A 16,298-nucleotide genomic window follows, 5' to 3' on the forward strand; every position below is an offset into this window, starting at 1 on the left:
GCAATGAACATGGATAATTCCTGCTCTCATCGTTCACGTTACCTCGACGGAGATAAGCGGTTGACGGTGCGATTCGGGCCAAATAGCACACTATATTACGTACGCCATCCACCGGTACCATGTACACAACCGGTGTACAAGGTTGTGCGTTACATGTGGAAAAGTCCGTGAGTAACTTACCTAAGGTCGGTGGTTTTTACTCCAGGTGGATCCTCCGGGTTTCCCCCATCCACAAAGTTTTCCGACATCGTATATACATGTATATATATAAATAAACAATTCTTTAGTATTACTGAGTATGGCGTTATACATAATTGAAACCTTAGGCATTCCAAGAGCTCAAATTTCCACCACACATAAAAGACATGTGCAAAATCCCTCACTACAGACAAAGAGACAATACTCTGGATTTGTGTCGTATTCTCGCAATGATGAAGAATCGCTTAAAAACTTGAACCGGATCCAAACTTGGATGATAAATGTAAGCGTGCATTGATGCTTGTGCCAAGACCAATCTGTGATCAAAGCCTAATATACCGATTCGCATAATCGCCAAAATGAAATCGGTATCATTCCTGCTTGCACTAAAGCCAAACGGGGCAAAACGTTTCATCAAAGTCAGCATATCATCTTTCCGTAAAGTTGCTGACGGACATTTGACAAAGGTACATAATCGGTCAAAACTTGCACCCAAGGTGTATAGATGGCTGTATATTAAAATGTCTGCAACGAAGCTGTTGATATGCAGATGATCTGGATTTCACGTTGCAGGATGTTGTATGGTGGCGGAGTGGGTAACATGCTGTCTTTCAATGAACAGTTAGGACAGCCAAATTCGGTGCTGACACAGTCCCATCCTCAGACAAGGAACGCCTATCTACGCCCTCCACAGTTCATATGGCGGTGTTGGTGGATGGTAATAAATGATCGATCGACAGCGCTGGTGTAGGTGGTATCATTTATAGGTGGCCTTGCAACGGATGAGTTAGCGATCACGACTATCACTATGGGCTCTGTCACTGGGTGAAAGGTCAAAGCGACATAAATGGGAAAGTTCTTTAGTTACTAGCTTAACGTCAGTGGTTTACTCCTCCCGTGAAACTTATTGCCGGGTAAAAGTGAAACCCTCTTGAGTACAATGTTAAACCCCCAATTAAACGAATAATTAAATTTTATTTTGGTGTCTCAAATAAGTTATACGTTGTACACTCCACAACCGATTTTACCTTTGGCTTGACAAATGTGATGTCCTCTTTGTTTTGAATCCTGCTCCGACTTTATGTCAGAAAGGTTGTCGTGTATATATACCATGCGAAAACTGTGGTTTACCCCGGTACTTCAAATACTTACACCCGTAAACATGTGCATGAGCGCCCCAAATCTCCGCCACAGCTAAACTTACAAAGTCCTCCGTTAGTTCCACCAAAGGGACAATACTCTCGCACTGTTACAAAGTTAAAGAACATATGTATTTCTGTTCTATCAGACAATGGTGAAAAAATCGTTCACCACAAAGATTAGTCCTTATCCACAAAGGCGAAGTTGTGCACAAAATTTCATATAAAGCGCTGCATATAACCTTTTTCCATAAAGTTACTGACAGACAGACAGACAGGCAGCCAGCCAGACAGACAACTAGACATATAAATTCAAAAACCTAAAAATAAATACTGTAGAAGATTTTTAACATCTTTAAAGTACATACTATTATGGAGCCTCATTTCTTTCCATTCTTACTAGTGATCTAAACAGACATACCCATTACATAATAAGTTGCGCGCAAAGCATCCTTTGAATTCATCACATACATCAGGACGGCAACTAATACGCATACATCGCGTGCAGCACAGTATAACCTTTTGTATACCGGTACTAAATATTTAAGTCCGTCTGTATTTGAAGAAGGCGGGGTGTTTTCTATAAAGTGCATGAGCATGTGACAGCATAGGTATATAGCCTTCTACAGCGTGAAGGGCGTTGTGTGGCAACCCGCTTTAACTGCGCTAACTACTTATTTGAAATATTTGTTCGCATAACTCCATTTTGTAAAATTTTGTTTCACACAACTCATTTTGAAATATGCTTTACTTTTATTTCAAAACGTGTTTATTACCGCCATTCGTATAAACTCTTAGCCAAGTATTGTTTATCGTGATTCGTATAAACTCTTAACGGAATATTGTCTTGCATACGTTAGCCGGATTTCTGCTGCAAGCTTTTTCAAGCAGACGAAAGTCCAATTAACCATCGTTTTATATTCGGCGATTTGAATGTTATAGGCTCATGGGACACCAAGAGAAATCCGCTGACCTTGGGATATAACTAATGTACTTCCCTGCTATAGTGACATTCAATTGTTGAAATAAAGGTGTCAACAACATTGGTGAATGACAAAAGATCTCCAATGCAAGAAATACTGCAAATACAGCCATCTTAGTATTTTCGATCCCACAAGCGATAGTGCATGGATGACAAAGCTTTTAGATAACCAGTATAATGACATAGCAAAGAAGTACATTGGCCATGTTACTACGTTGATTAGTGCAACATATTTACTTAACGGTGTATCCTAACCAAACTGAATGTGATCATGAAGATGCGATGCGTCCGTTGGGAAATTTATTCATATGGTTGGAGGTTACGTCATATTCTTTAAAGAAGCATTTCAACAGATAGACACTAAGGTCGTCCCTGAATCGTCCCAGCACGGTCTGTTGCGAGTGTCAGGTAGGATGAGGTGGATTTATGAAGCAGTAGCTCAGGGATACATTATTCCTGTCAGTTTGTATTGTCTAATTTTGTTCTAGCTCTAGTCCTTCCAGAAAGTGTCCATTCAGTGTACACTTTAATAGATTTTTTTTCCAAGGAAAACTACAAGAGATAATTTCTGTAAATTGATTCTCTTGTCGGAAGTTAGTGAAACCGTTGTACAAAATTAGATTTTGTTAAGCAATGTATATAGCATGAACGAAGTGTTTTTGTTTTTTGTTAACACTGCCCCTTATAGAGTTCCATGGAGGTCACAGATTTTGAGTGGAAAAACATGTTATCTATGTCGAGTGTTGAAAGTCGCTCTATCCTTAGAGTTCACACTGTGTGACGTTTGGTGTACCACTTGGATATTGTGTTTTTCTAACCAACATTAAGCTATAGAATGTTGTTGTGAAAATACTGAAGTGCCATCATGGAGAAAAAAGCTTGGAGTTCACCCCAAAACGGCTAACAATGCGATCGGTCGACACATCACTGCATTGTGTAGCGTTTGATGTGTCACTTGGGGTTCATTGATTCACCAACAAGAAGATAGAGATGCCATTAACAGGGAAATTTAAAACCTGACAACATACTGTATGGCTTACCGTACGTGAATGACTCTCAACAGTTAAATATCTCCAATCCTCTCTGGTGAGCAGGTATACAGAGTGCCTCAAATATGCGGCCTATACATGGGCTATATTTCTTCCACATAAGATATTCAAATATTTTTTCTGGGCAGATAAACTTGAGCATGTGTCAGAATGGGAAAGACTGTTCTGGCATGTGAATGGCTGTTATAAATTGTTAGAATAGGTAAGTTAATCGGTAACATATAGAGTTGATTATGATACCCTTTTTTGATTATTATGAGGGCAGTTTTAACGGCAAAGAAAACACCAACGAGAAATAAATTTTAGATGAAAGATCATTCAACACTGTCCATTCATAAAATTTTTAGAAATTTTTCAAACTAGTAAAATGCATTTAAATAATTGAATTCCAATGTGGCCTTTTCTGGCCATACGGGAACAACTGACGTCACACACACACACACACACACACACACACACACACACACACACATATATATATATATACATGTATCATAATGACACCACTTGTACCCTTTTGGTCACTAAGGACCACCGAAGGATATGATGTATTAAAACCATTTTTCTTGGTTGAAAAAAAGAAAAAGGAAACAATACATGGAACACGGACACTGTTTAGTGGGCAATGTCCTACATACAAACCCTCCATTTGGGTGGAAAGCCTCTCCATTTATATATCAGTCCATGGGAATGATTCTTACATCATATCTTAGGTTGATTGACATACAACATGTAAAACATTTAGTTATTTATTAGGCTAATTGACATCTTCTCAACATCTTCTCAAGAAACAATGGACGGATCCTTCTAAAATTTGATATGCATGTAGACCATTACTAGTTACATAATGATTGAAAAAGACATTAAAATCCCTTACAATCTTTAGAAGCTCGCCATTGGTTGAATATATGACGTCATAACAAGTTTTAAATTTTGATGAAACTGTCATGCATCCCGGTGTATTTGGCCAATAATTCCCAATCTGTTTTTACATTTGTTGGTAACTTATATAGTTTAAAAAATAATTTTAGTGTTTTCATATTAATTAATTTCAATGGCTTGTAAACTATAAGAGCCAGAAATTTGTAATTTTCACCAAACTGAAATTCGCGAACGGTACCGTCTTCTGTCCCTCGCCTCGTGTCTCGCAACAGGTGTACAGTACTATTCGAGCGCGATTAGCGCTGTCCTCATGTCGCGGGTCGCGATGTCCTCCTCATTCGGCTGCCATACTATACAATGAATACACTGTGGAACTGAATTATTTTCCATGATTTAATTTTATTATACATGAGCTAAGTGTAAACATCAAAAAACTGGAGAAATCGTTGCAAGTAGGCCTAATCAAACTTCTTATTATCGACCAGAACTCTATTATGTAGCGTTGGCCTCCGTGGCTCAGTTGGTTAGCGCGTTAGCGCAACGTAATGATTCAGGAGCCTCTCACCAATGTGGTCGCTGTGAGTTCAAGTCCAGCTCATAATGGCTTCCTCTTTGGCCCTAGGTGGGAAGGTCTTCCAGTCATTATGATGGAAGGAACCGGGCCGAGCTCAGAGGCGGAAAGAACTGAACGTTTAAATTGTTATTTTAAGCTTACATCTACATGTTGCACATTAAGGCCACATAATGCCATATTATTAAAAATGAACATTAATCATAAAAATCTGTAAAGTTGTACTAGTACGCATCATGCCACTGTACATTTTAGCTTGCGGGGTTGCATGTATGGTCCTACATGTACATGTACACGAATGTGATACTAAGCCTGAATTGTCTCTTGGGCCACGGCCAAGTGGAAACGCCAATGACTTACTGGTTGGGACAACAATTGGGTCCCCGTCATGTATGAGCCGCGCATACAGAAATCAGATACTTATTCTCCGCCGCACGTCGGCACAAATTTAGCGGCCACAAAATCATATTCAACCATACTAAAAGCACATGCGTAGCTTTCTACATTCGCTACAGTGAAGTAAAGTGGGCGATGAGAGTGGCACGTGCTGTAAGGTGTATGATACAAGTATTAAACTAGATGGAGCACACTTAAATAATACACAAAAACTTACCGCGTGTTTCCACATACGCCCATGATCTAAACCCATCTATATATTTTGGAAAGCAATGACTGCATGATGCTAAATAACTGACCATCAACCATACCATGTACAAGTCCTGATAACTATTTTGCGCTTCTTTATATTTGGACGGCACGCGCATAGTCATGGCTGGTTCGTATTCATCCTGAACGATGAATCGAAACATTTTGGAAAATAGTCGATTACTTAGGGTCATGGACCGTCAGATTGATAACATCCCGAGCTGTCGGTCATCTCAAAGAGAAGTATACATCCTTATATCATCAAGTTTAACCGCTCGCTTGAACTTCACGAAAATGGCCGTCCATCGTATACACTACCTGGGTTCCTGGGCCACAACATTCCCACAGTTTGCAGTCGCGATGCCCAGGAACCAGGGTAACCACCGTGCCAGCATTATAACAGATATAAGACAGCCACTGTTTTGGGCACTTGGAATCAACGGACAGGTTGAGCATGATGAAATATGGATGGATAGGCCCATTTACCTTTGGGAAGGGACCGTTTTGGATTCTTTAGGACACTAAGCATTGTAAAGGAGAATTGGACAGGCCGGAGAAGTCAGTAATCGGTTGTTTTCCGAGCTTTTACGACGTATCCTTAGTCGGTGAATATATACAGTAGGACCCAGCCGTGCCTGTGCCAGCGCCGCCCAAGTATGAAAAAGCGAAAATAGTCATCTAGGGCTAGAACCGTGTACATATGTATAGGCCTGCAAGATTTCACGAAACTCTGCAAATGTTGAGAAATAACTCTAGTAAATAGAACTCCTGGACTCAGATTGCTCAAAAATTTTTAATTGTCGAAATCCATTCTTAGATACATCGATCAATTGTCTTGTAGTGGTTACTTTTTTCTTGGCTGTGAAATCTTTTTTCGCACTGCCTTGCGGCCTTACCATTCAGTGTTCCCGTTATCACTGGTAAAAAAATTGAAAATTAGTGTTTATGTTTAAATTTAAGCACAGGAATAATACCACAAAAAAAGACTAAATCTGATTTAAGTCTAACGTTTCGTGTTCCTAGGATCAGATAATGTTCGAACTTGGACCGTTTCGGCCATTTTTGACATAATTATAGACATTTTTGGCATCTTTTAGACAGTTGACAGTGTTTCGGTTAGTTTTCACAGTGGATGCATATTCTGAAAAGAAACTTGAGATATAACTTCACTGAGACAAATAAATTACAGATTAAGTTTGTGTTTTGGGCTATTTCGTCTATTGTCATCAAAATCTTAGTCATTTTGGCCGTTTTACTCCGCTATGGACTTTGACATACTGTTACAATATAAGTTTCAAAGAAGTACGGGGGCCTATATTGCAAACCAATACCTCCAAACGGGATGTTTATTACACTTGTGTTCAATTTACTTCCATTAAATTCCACCGCACCTAGCTTACCGGGTGATGACTGACGTAAGGCCTCGGCCGAGGTAGCGGAAGATGGATCAGCACGGGTAACCAACTTGATCAAGAGCCATGCAGTGATCTGAACTGAGCAACCCAGAACGTTCTACCAGTGGCTCCCTCTATGGTCATCAGAAACAATAATTTTCAAGGTGGGATCAGCCATATTAGATCTAAAGAGTCAAGTTCAGTGGTATTCATATAGGCTGTCAGAGCTACATGTACATCATATATGAAAGGATGCAAGTCGATAATAGTAATGAGTGCTTGTGGTTTAACGTCGTACTTAACAATTTTTCAGTCATATGACGACGAAAGAATCCTTAGAGTGAATGTGATGTGCTTCCTTATTGCAGGACGGATTTCCACCGCTCTTTTATCTAGTTCTGCTTCACTGAGACGCCTTAGCGAAGGCAAGTAAGCCGCCCCGCCCGAGCCATTATACTGATACGGGTCAACCAGTCGTTGCACTATCCCCATGATCCTGACCGCCAAGCGAGGAAGTTACATCTTTCTCCGTGAAGGTCTTAGGTGTGACTCGACCAGGATTGACCCTGGAAATACCACTCCCGAAGCGGACGCTCTACCAACTGTCGATATATAGTAAAACCCATTTCTAAAATAATCTAAAACAACACCAATCTCCAAAAGAATATGTAAGAAATAATATTGTAATAATAAATACACCTTGCACATTTAATATATCAGAGAAACAGTCTCCATGCACTTTTCAACGATGTAAGAACACAGTTGATATCCTTTGCAAATTTCCAACTTGTAGTCTGTGAATCACTGGACTGCCAAATCTAATATTTCATGCCTAAAAAATGCCTATTTGATGGCATCTGTTCCTAAAAGCCTCGTGTTGATGTAATGGACATATCTTGTTTTCAGTTTGGAAAATAAGCCTTTTGCGATTTTCCAACCGGTGTAGAGAAAATAATGAACATAATGATTGTGATTACATGTACTGTCTGTTAAACCATTGAAATATGGTTATTTTTATATACGCTTGCGCGGCTGAGAATAATAGTAGATAGCTTGGTTTTGTTGACGTCGGCGATGACTGGGTTGGTGGACTGGTGGACCACAGGGTGCCAGGAGCTGTGTACAGCTGATGACACCGTCGAAAGTCTGGGGCAACGTTTTACGCCCAGTTTACGCCAACATCAGTGTAAAATGGCATTGTAAAATGTCGGGACGTAGAAAAAGGTCATGATCCCGGTGACATGTAGCTTGTCATGCGCGCTCAATGCCCATGCAAGATGCTCCGTGTTGCACTGTGGTAGGGTGGATTGGAAGTTTGGTGCCTGTGCATAGGGTTCAACACTGGCAACCCAAGGCTGCGAGATCCTAGCTCTGACACGAGCGCCGACTATAAGTACGTATAAAAGCCTGATTTGGCTTTACTGCTAGTTGTGAGCTTGAGGACCTTTTGAGCACAGTCAGAAATAAGTTATTTGCCTGTGCAAGTACATGTAACAAACCCCGCCAGAGATCGAGTTGAAATAGCCGCCCGGCCGGGGGTAGTCCATCCAGATGGATTCAGTTTGCTATTCTAAAATTCTGACATTCGTCGTATACAGGTCAACCCTCTCCAAACACATGACACGGATTTCAAACTCCCATCTCCTTCCCACTTTTGGCAATCTAACCCACCTCCTCTGCTCATTTATACGTAATTTTATGGTGAAATCCCAAATACTGTCCCCTTAATTTACTAACCTCACCTATGAAACTAATTAACTTTCGTGGTTGCAACATCGGCTGTTAGAACTTCAGCGGTACCAAGCCATTTTGAAGTGTCACGTGACCTATTTCAACCATCTTAATTCAATCAAAAGAGGCATAAAATAAGGACGTGCTGTGAGCATGGACCTCACAGATTTGTTTGGCATTGATGGACTCAGTGTTATGATGAATGTCAGAATTTTAAAATAGGACACTTGAGTCCATTTAGGTGGACTAGCCCGGGGCTTGAGGGACGAAAGTGAATGATGAATGACAACACTGTCTATAGTGACACTAATATCGCTTGGATATGACTCTGATATCACCCATCAGTCCACCCTTTAACAGACCCAGTGCTATTCAAGGGATATGATAATGGGATGACATAGTGCTGTAGGGCTGTGATTACGTATACTACCACAGCCCTGTCTTGTTCTGTACTTCCCTTGCTGGCTTTAATATACATCTGCTGGGTACCGTATAATTTGTCTGTTCATAGCCACAGTAATCTCAAGTATCAATTCCAGGTAGGTGTTCTCAAGTTAGACCTTTTGACACGCATTCTAGCTAATTTTCTAGGATGTCTCACCAGTAATGCCCTAGACACAACCATAATCAGCATTGGTCACTAAAAACATTTCTCAAATAAATTAAACAAAATTGAAGTAAAGATTGAACAAGTACAAAAGTGCCAGTAGTTATCTCCCTTGTATGGGCTGTAAGGAGTATGCATTCAAACATGCTGGTAAGGAGGTGTTCAAGGTAAGCTTATGGAACAAGATAGGGCTGCTGTGATAGTATGCATAATCACAGCCCTACAGAGCTAGGGATGACAGTGATATAAATGACACTCATACATTGTTCCACCATACACTAAACTAGGAAAAACACTAGGAAATGCCACTGGTTTCACCTGTTATTCTGCACCTCAACACACCCTATAGGAACCAGAACTACTCTAAGGACGTTGACTGACAGTGATATCACCTGGAATGACACTGATATCACCTGCCATCCCCTGTGATGTCACTGTCATTATATATGATATCCCTGTCAATCCATATCCCTGGGGTAACACTGCAGGTTCCTAGGATGTGAGGAGCCTCCGTGGCTCAGTTGGTTAGCGTGCTAGCACAGCGTAATGACCCAGGAGCCTCTCACCAATGCGGTTGCTGTGAGTTCAAGACCAGCTCATGTTGGCTTCCTCTCCGGCCGTACGTGGGGAAGGTCTGCCAACAACCTGCGGATGATCGTGGGTTTCTCCCGAGCTCTGCCCGGTTTCCTCCCACCATAATGCTGGCCGCCATCGTATAAGTGAAATATTTTTGAGTACACCAATCAAATAAATAAATAAATCCTGGGATGTCTTACAGTGTAGTTTTTTAAGATTCTCACCTCCTGTGAAAGTGTTTGGCAAGAAAGAAAATAATGATGGAGGGCAAGTAAAGTCATAGGAAAAACAAGGAATCTAGCAGGATTCACCATAACAACCTTTAGGTTCTGCAGATTTGCTCTATTTTCTAACTATGTATATATAGCACTTTATCTACCTTCATGTAGTAACTGGCTTTGCTGTGACTTGATCTGAAACTTTGGTTTTGCTCTGTTTACTCTGTAAGGTCTGGAAGTACTCAAGAATATTTCACTTATATGACAACAGCCAACGTTATGGTGGGTGGAAACAGGGCAGACCCCGGGGGAGACCCACGACCATCCGCAGGTTGATGACAGACCTTCCCACATACGGCCGGAGAGGAACCTACCACTTTGGTATAAAGACCTAATGTAGTTCAAATAAACTTAGCACACTATAAATGATGAACACTGCAGGGGAGTAACAACAACAAAAACATACTTTAGAACAAAGCCTGTTTTCTTCAGTATTTGGAGTTAATGTTAAGTAATTAATAGCTAATGACAACATGGTTATCATGGTAACCTGCAAACTGGAAAAGAATATAGACATATGTATGGTGTGACATCTGGTCTTCTCAGACATATCTGAACACCAAATACTAAACCCGTAGTTCTTCAAATTCTAGGAGTTATAGCCTGGACGGTATCATATGCCTGTATACAGGTCACTCACAGGTAAATGGCAATTTGGTTACCATGGCAATGTCTTAATTTTACAAATAATAAAATATGCTCTGTCAAAGTTACAGACGAGTGAACTGACAATTGGGTGTATAAAAAAGGGAATAAAACATGATATTGACAACATGATGGGTTATATTTTCTCGCTCTCTTTTTTTAGTGTACAATGAGTTATGACAAGTACTGGAGAAGCTCAGATGTTGCCAAGGAGATATTACCGTTTCATCAAGAGGTTGTTGGGGATTTTCCTCTTCATCATTCTTTCTTTTCTGGTTCTTAGCTGGCTTCATGTGGGCTCAGACATAGTGAACCAGAGACATTTCAAAAACTGGGAAGTCTTGAAGAAAGTACACGAAGTCAACAACAAGTTTGATCACGGCCCAGGTGAACAGCCAGCTGAAAAGTGCCCCATACCTTACCTGAAGCATGGGCAAAATGGTCTCCTCAGTTGTCTCCCCTTTCAAAAGTTTCCCCTATGTGTAAGAGACTTGAGCCTGTCCCTGGATCTTGTACCATTGCTTCAGAGCTCTTCTTCCATTCCAGTGTCAACTGCAAACACCAGACTCCACTAGAGATTTGTGAGATAAAGGTAGGCCATTCATTTCAAATATTCTGGAAATCCATTTATGTTCCGTTGATGGGAAAGCTTTTACATGTAAATAAAATGTTGTTTGATACCACTCACAATGATCAGGTGTCTCAGATCACAGAGGTGAACAGCAGCAGGAGTACATGTCATGAGGACACACAACCTGAGCATTTAAACCTGCCAGAGGACAGAGAATGTTAAGATTCCCTTCCTTTCATTTCTTGTAGAGTCTTGGTGACAGTAAGGTGTTGAACTGAACTGTATAACTGTTTACACAATCTAACTGCCATTGAAGAACACGTCTTCCACCTATATGGTGTCACATGTGGGGAACTTCATCAGTAACTTGCCAAAGGTCATTGGTTTACCGTTGGCTGCTGTCGCTGTGAGTTCAAGTCCAGTTCATGCAGGCTTTCTCTCGTGCTATACTTGGGAAGGTCTGCCAGCAACCTGTGGAGGGTTGCGGGTTTCCCGTGAGTTCTGCCCAGTTTCCTCCCACCGTAATGCTGGCTGCCGTCGTATAAGTGAAATATTCTTGAGTACGGCGTAAAACACCAATCAAATAAATAAACAAATAAATGTTTCCTCCACTCATAAAACTGAACGCCTCAGTAAGTGAAAATGGCTTGAGTATGGCAATAAACAGACAGTGTGCACACTTTACACAGGGAGGATTGTCTTCACAAGGTAATCTTTCATATTCTTCAAACCATAAGCTTGAATGTCAACGTATAAAATGTTCTTACATATGGCCAAAATTAATTGGCCATAAATTAAAACAGTAATCAAATAAATAAATCAAATTCTGTTTGGTTTATTCATAGAAGGAAAGTGGAGGCAAACACAGAGTGAGATGTAGCCCCAATATGTGCGGACAGGCTGGTATTGAGCTAGGCCTGACAAACATAACAACAGGCGGCATTCACTGGGAGGCTTTCATGTCATCAGAATCCTTAGAAGGAAAGATCTCAGATTTGGTCAGTGGTAAAGCATCTACTAAAACATTTGGTTTTTTACTTCTGAAGTGTGCATCTGTGACTAAGAAGATGACATACGATGATGTAGGGGTTGCTAACTACGATATGCAGGTGGAACCAGAGAGTACTCAGATGGTGTGGATACCAGAGTTTGAGGGGCTTAGAGGAGTGCCTACAGGGCTTGAGAGACAACCTGAACATGTTAGTATCAGTGTCATTTTCCTGGATTCTGTATCGAGACATCATTTCTTCAGATCTTTATCCCGAACAGTAGAAATGATCGAACAAATTAATGCTGAGCCTAAAGCAGGAGCCAAGGTATTGGACTTTAAACTATTCCAGTCAATCAAAGCGCGTACATTTGAGAATTTACAGGCTTTAATCACGGGTGAAATTGATCTGAAAGCTGTTCCTTTTGGTATTCATGACCGTCCGGATAATCCACTTCATCTCGAGTACATGTTCAATCCACTGAGGTCAGATGGGTATCGAACACTTTGGTTAGAGGATATGTGCTGGCACTGGGAGTGGGGGCTCCCCAAAGATCTGTTGTCCTTCGAGAAGGAAATGGATTATGAGATATTGTGGCATAGATTCTTGAAAGCCACAGCCAATGCTGGCATTGATGATGTGGGGCCCACCGTGGCTAGTTGCCATATTCTGGATTTCTATGGGAGGAAAGACCCATTCTACGGCCCAGAGGCTCTGTGTTACAATGGACTCCATCAACATGACTATCTGCTTGGATACCTTCGGACACAGCAAGAGCTGTACAGACATCATTCCAGTCCTCTGTTTTCTTTCTTTATGTCCAGCATCAGTCATGAACCAACAGGCAGGAGGCTTCAGACGATTGATGATGCCATGGCAAAGTACTTGTGGTTCGCAGCGCAGCAACCAAATACAGTCACCATTGTGCTTTCTGATCATGGTAACTCGTACGGTGACTTCATGGCGCAAAGTTCCGAAGCTCAGGTGGAGCTCTACCACCCAGTTCTGTTTATAATTGTTCCTGATGGTCTGATACAAAGACTAGACAGATCTGAAAGAGAAGCATTGTTCATTAATCAGAATAGACTGGTCAGCATGTTAGACCTTCATATGACCTTGAAGTCGCTGACGCAGATAAAGGTCACATCTGCAACCTCTTTTGATAAAAGCCCTGCTGCCAAGGACTATGATATTGTAGAAAAGGGTCTTCTACAGCCCATATCGCCCAACAGAACCTGTGCTTCATTACCATTACTCCGTCCTAACCTGTGTATCTGCCAGGGTTATGAACAACAAGTTTTGAACAACACTGACTACGTGTTGTATGCTGAGTTTGCCCTTGGTCAGCTGAACAATGAAATCCAAAGACAATTTAGAAAGGCAAATCCCACGGCCAAAGCAGGATTTGGTCACTGTCAGAGATTGATGGCCAAGTGGTTTGACAACGTGCGAGTGATTTATCAAAGTGTGAGTGATCATATTCTTAATTATCATTACCTTTATCATTGTGTTAAACATGAACCATATTGATTTATTTTTTTATTTATTTGATTGGTGTTTTACGCCGTACTTAAGAATATTTCACTTATACAACAGCCGCCAGCATTATAGTGGGATGAAACCGGGCTCGGGGAAAGCCACGACCATCCACAGGTTGCTGGCAGACCTTCCCACTCATGGCCCGAGAGGAAGCCAACATGAGCTGGACTTGAACTCACAGCTACCACATTGGTGAGAGACTCCAGGGTCATTACGCTGTGCTAGCATGCTAACAAACTGAGCCACAGAGGGCCCTGAACCATATTGAGTATGGCTCCCCAGTTACACTCAAAATACTTAATAAAATAAGGACTTTTTGCCTCCAGGTATTAAGATTCTGTGTGCAGGTCGATCCAAGTTGCAAAACATTATATAAAATTATACATATCATATAAAACAGGAGTTGTTCCATGGCTGATTCACCACGGCCAAGCATCTGCTGACCAGTGAGTTGTCAAGCTATAATCAAAGGTTTGCAGGTTTAGCTGTGGCTTTCAGTCAGGATGCTTGTCAGGTATCTGAAGGTGGTGGATTAAAGACAAAAATTTAAAATAAAAAAAAATGGAAGTCAAAATTTTATTTTCATATTCGGAGGAATTTGCAATAATGCGTCTCATTTTTGTTGTGTTTCAGAAGGATAGCTTTACAGTTAAACTTAATCTACACATTCCAAATTCCGATGGAAGCTCAATGGAAGTGTTCCTTGTTATGGTTCAGAGTGGGAACTCAATCTCGGATCACATATCAATTCTCTCCTATGAGAGGATATCAACTTACGGAATCTATAGAAAATGTGCGGACAAATCGATAGATGTCAAGCTGTGTATCTGTTCTCTATCCGATCCACATTCCAAAGTGCATCCCCCTAGTTTATCGAGTCTCCAGCAACCAGTCTTCTATACAGAAACAGCTGTCAGCAAAATTGAAAGAGAAGAGCCTGTGGCATGTTTGTATCTGCTCAGAAGAGAATATTTGTCAGGTGTTAACTTCGAAGTAGCAAATGTGTGCCAGGATAGGACTTTTACTTTCACTTTTGATTTGAAGACGATCAACACTGTATCGTCTGTGACAGCATGGCCTTTGTCCTTATCTTTATCACCAGGGGATGTCTATCACTTGTGTTCAGAGATTCAAACTTGGTCCAAAGAACACTGGGACTGGAAATACACAGTTCACTTTTCCTAGTTTTATGTTATTGAATTGTTTTTCTGGATCACAGCATTTACAGTTATAGTGTCATTGTTAGTGCCATATTTACACAGATATTTGTTACCTGTATCCCCCTCTCAGATCATGTGGAAAATTAGGTTAGGTCAGTTGGGATTTTGTTTTTTTGTCATTTTTTCAATAAAATTTTCCTTTTAAAGGCAAATTGTGCTGGAAATGAAAAAAATGAATTAATTTTACTTATTAGAGGGTAGATAAAATCACATGAAACAAATTTACATTTATAGACGGTGTAACGGTTTTATGCTTTGGTTACATGCTCACAAAGTATATACACCGTTGATAAACATATATATTTATATGAAGCTGTTTGGATCTGATGTTTTCTGTGAAGGGCGAATTTACTTGTATAACAATTCCTGTGATATTCACTGTTCAATTTATTCTCAAATAAATACAGAATAATATAAATTATATGATTTTTTTATGTTTGAGATTTACATGTATTTAGAGTTCCAACTATGCAGTTGTTCATATACATTTTGTTGGCTAATAAAATAAAAAGAAAATCTGCAAATTTACTAAGACTACTTCAGATGTTGTGTAGAAAAATTTGAAAAACAAACTCTTGTGTTAAGGAGTTTTTTTTTTGCTCTTTTTTTTATGTAATGTGTACAGTAGTACAGAAGATTGAGTTTAATGTAGCAACATTCAAATGGTAACTAGCAGACTTCTAGGAATGACATTTCTGACATGAAGAGAGTATTGAGCCCAAAAAAAAGTAATGCATGCAATCAGACGTCCGTCACAGTCTTGTTTGACTCTGTCTCAAAATTTATAATGGCCACAAAGACGTCGCCAGGATGTTTTGAAGGTAGCGGGGTTGACTGTTCTTGTCTCACCATTAAAGTGAAATTATATCTAAAACAGCACTGCATTGATAAGCCCATTTATACTCTTGTCTTACACACCAAAGATTATAAAGGTGTTTTTGCTTATCTATTCAAATCTTACCATTTTTCAGAAAATATTTTACAGTTTCCTCTGCTTTTAGTCGTCACTCCCCTTTCTCTGACCCCAGCTTCAAAATGAGAGGATTTTGTTGCCCTAGTGAAGCCCTCTAAATGGTTTGAGGTCAAAGTGTCTGTTCACTGGTGTAAGTTTCCAGTTGTTAAAGCTTTGTTCATTTCAAATCCACTAAGCACTAGAAGACTGGAATTTTGGGGTTGAGGAATATGTTAATATGAATAAAAGAATTCATTGGAAGGCAGTATAAGGGCTTGATATTACTGTGTGCCGTCAGAAAAAATAAGGTGTGTGAGAAAAAAAAAAAAA

The 16,298-nt window shown here is 40.3% G+C and overlaps 1 protein-coding gene across 2 annotated transcripts; it reads left to right on the forward strand.

The window, feature by feature from the left end:
• Positions 1-8,020: 8,020 nt before the first annotated feature.
• On the forward strand, positions 8,021-16,092 carry LOC135472482 (uncharacterized). Of its 2 annotated transcripts, none has more exons than XM_064752002.1 (4): positions 8,021-8,253; positions 10,861-11,289; positions 12,114-13,724; positions 14,430-16,092. In XM_064752002.1, the coding sequence occupies exons 2-4, from the start codon at positions 11,176-11,178 to the stop codon at positions 14,979-14,981; spliced, it is 2,277 nt and encodes a 758-aa protein (XP_064608072.1). In that variant the 5' UTR covers positions 8,021-8,253; positions 10,861-11,175; the 3' UTR covers positions 14,982-16,092. The 2 variants fall into 2 exon arrangements, with proteins under 2 accessions (XP_064608072.1, XP_064608073.1); XM_064752003.1 differs by having other exon boundaries at positions 12,117-13,724.
• The last annotated feature ends 206 nt before the right edge of the window (positions 16,093-16,298 follow it).

This window comes from Liolophura sinensis, chromosome 8, assembly GCF_032854445.1.
Source record: "Liolophura sinensis isolate JHLJ2023 chromosome 8, CUHK_Ljap_v2, whole genome shotgun sequence".
Lineage (NCBI taxonomy): Eukaryota > Metazoa > Mollusca > Polyplacophora > Chitonida > Chitonidae > Liolophura > Liolophura sinensis.

Excerpts from the sequence above, each read along its gene's own strand:
- LOC135472482 (XM_064752002.1), top strand. The coding sequence starts at position 11,176 with ATGTGTAAGAGACTTGAGCCTGTCCCTGGATCTTGTACCATTGCTTCA. Across the intron at positions 11,290-12,113 it reads TAGAGATTTGTGAGATAAAG|AAGGAAAGTGGAGGCAAACA; the intron begins GTAGGCCATTCA and ends GTTTATTCATAG. Across the intron at positions 13,725-14,429 it reads TGCGAGTGATTTATCAAAGT|AAGGATAGCTTTACAGTTAA; the intron begins GTGAGTGATCAT and ends GTTGTGTTTCAG.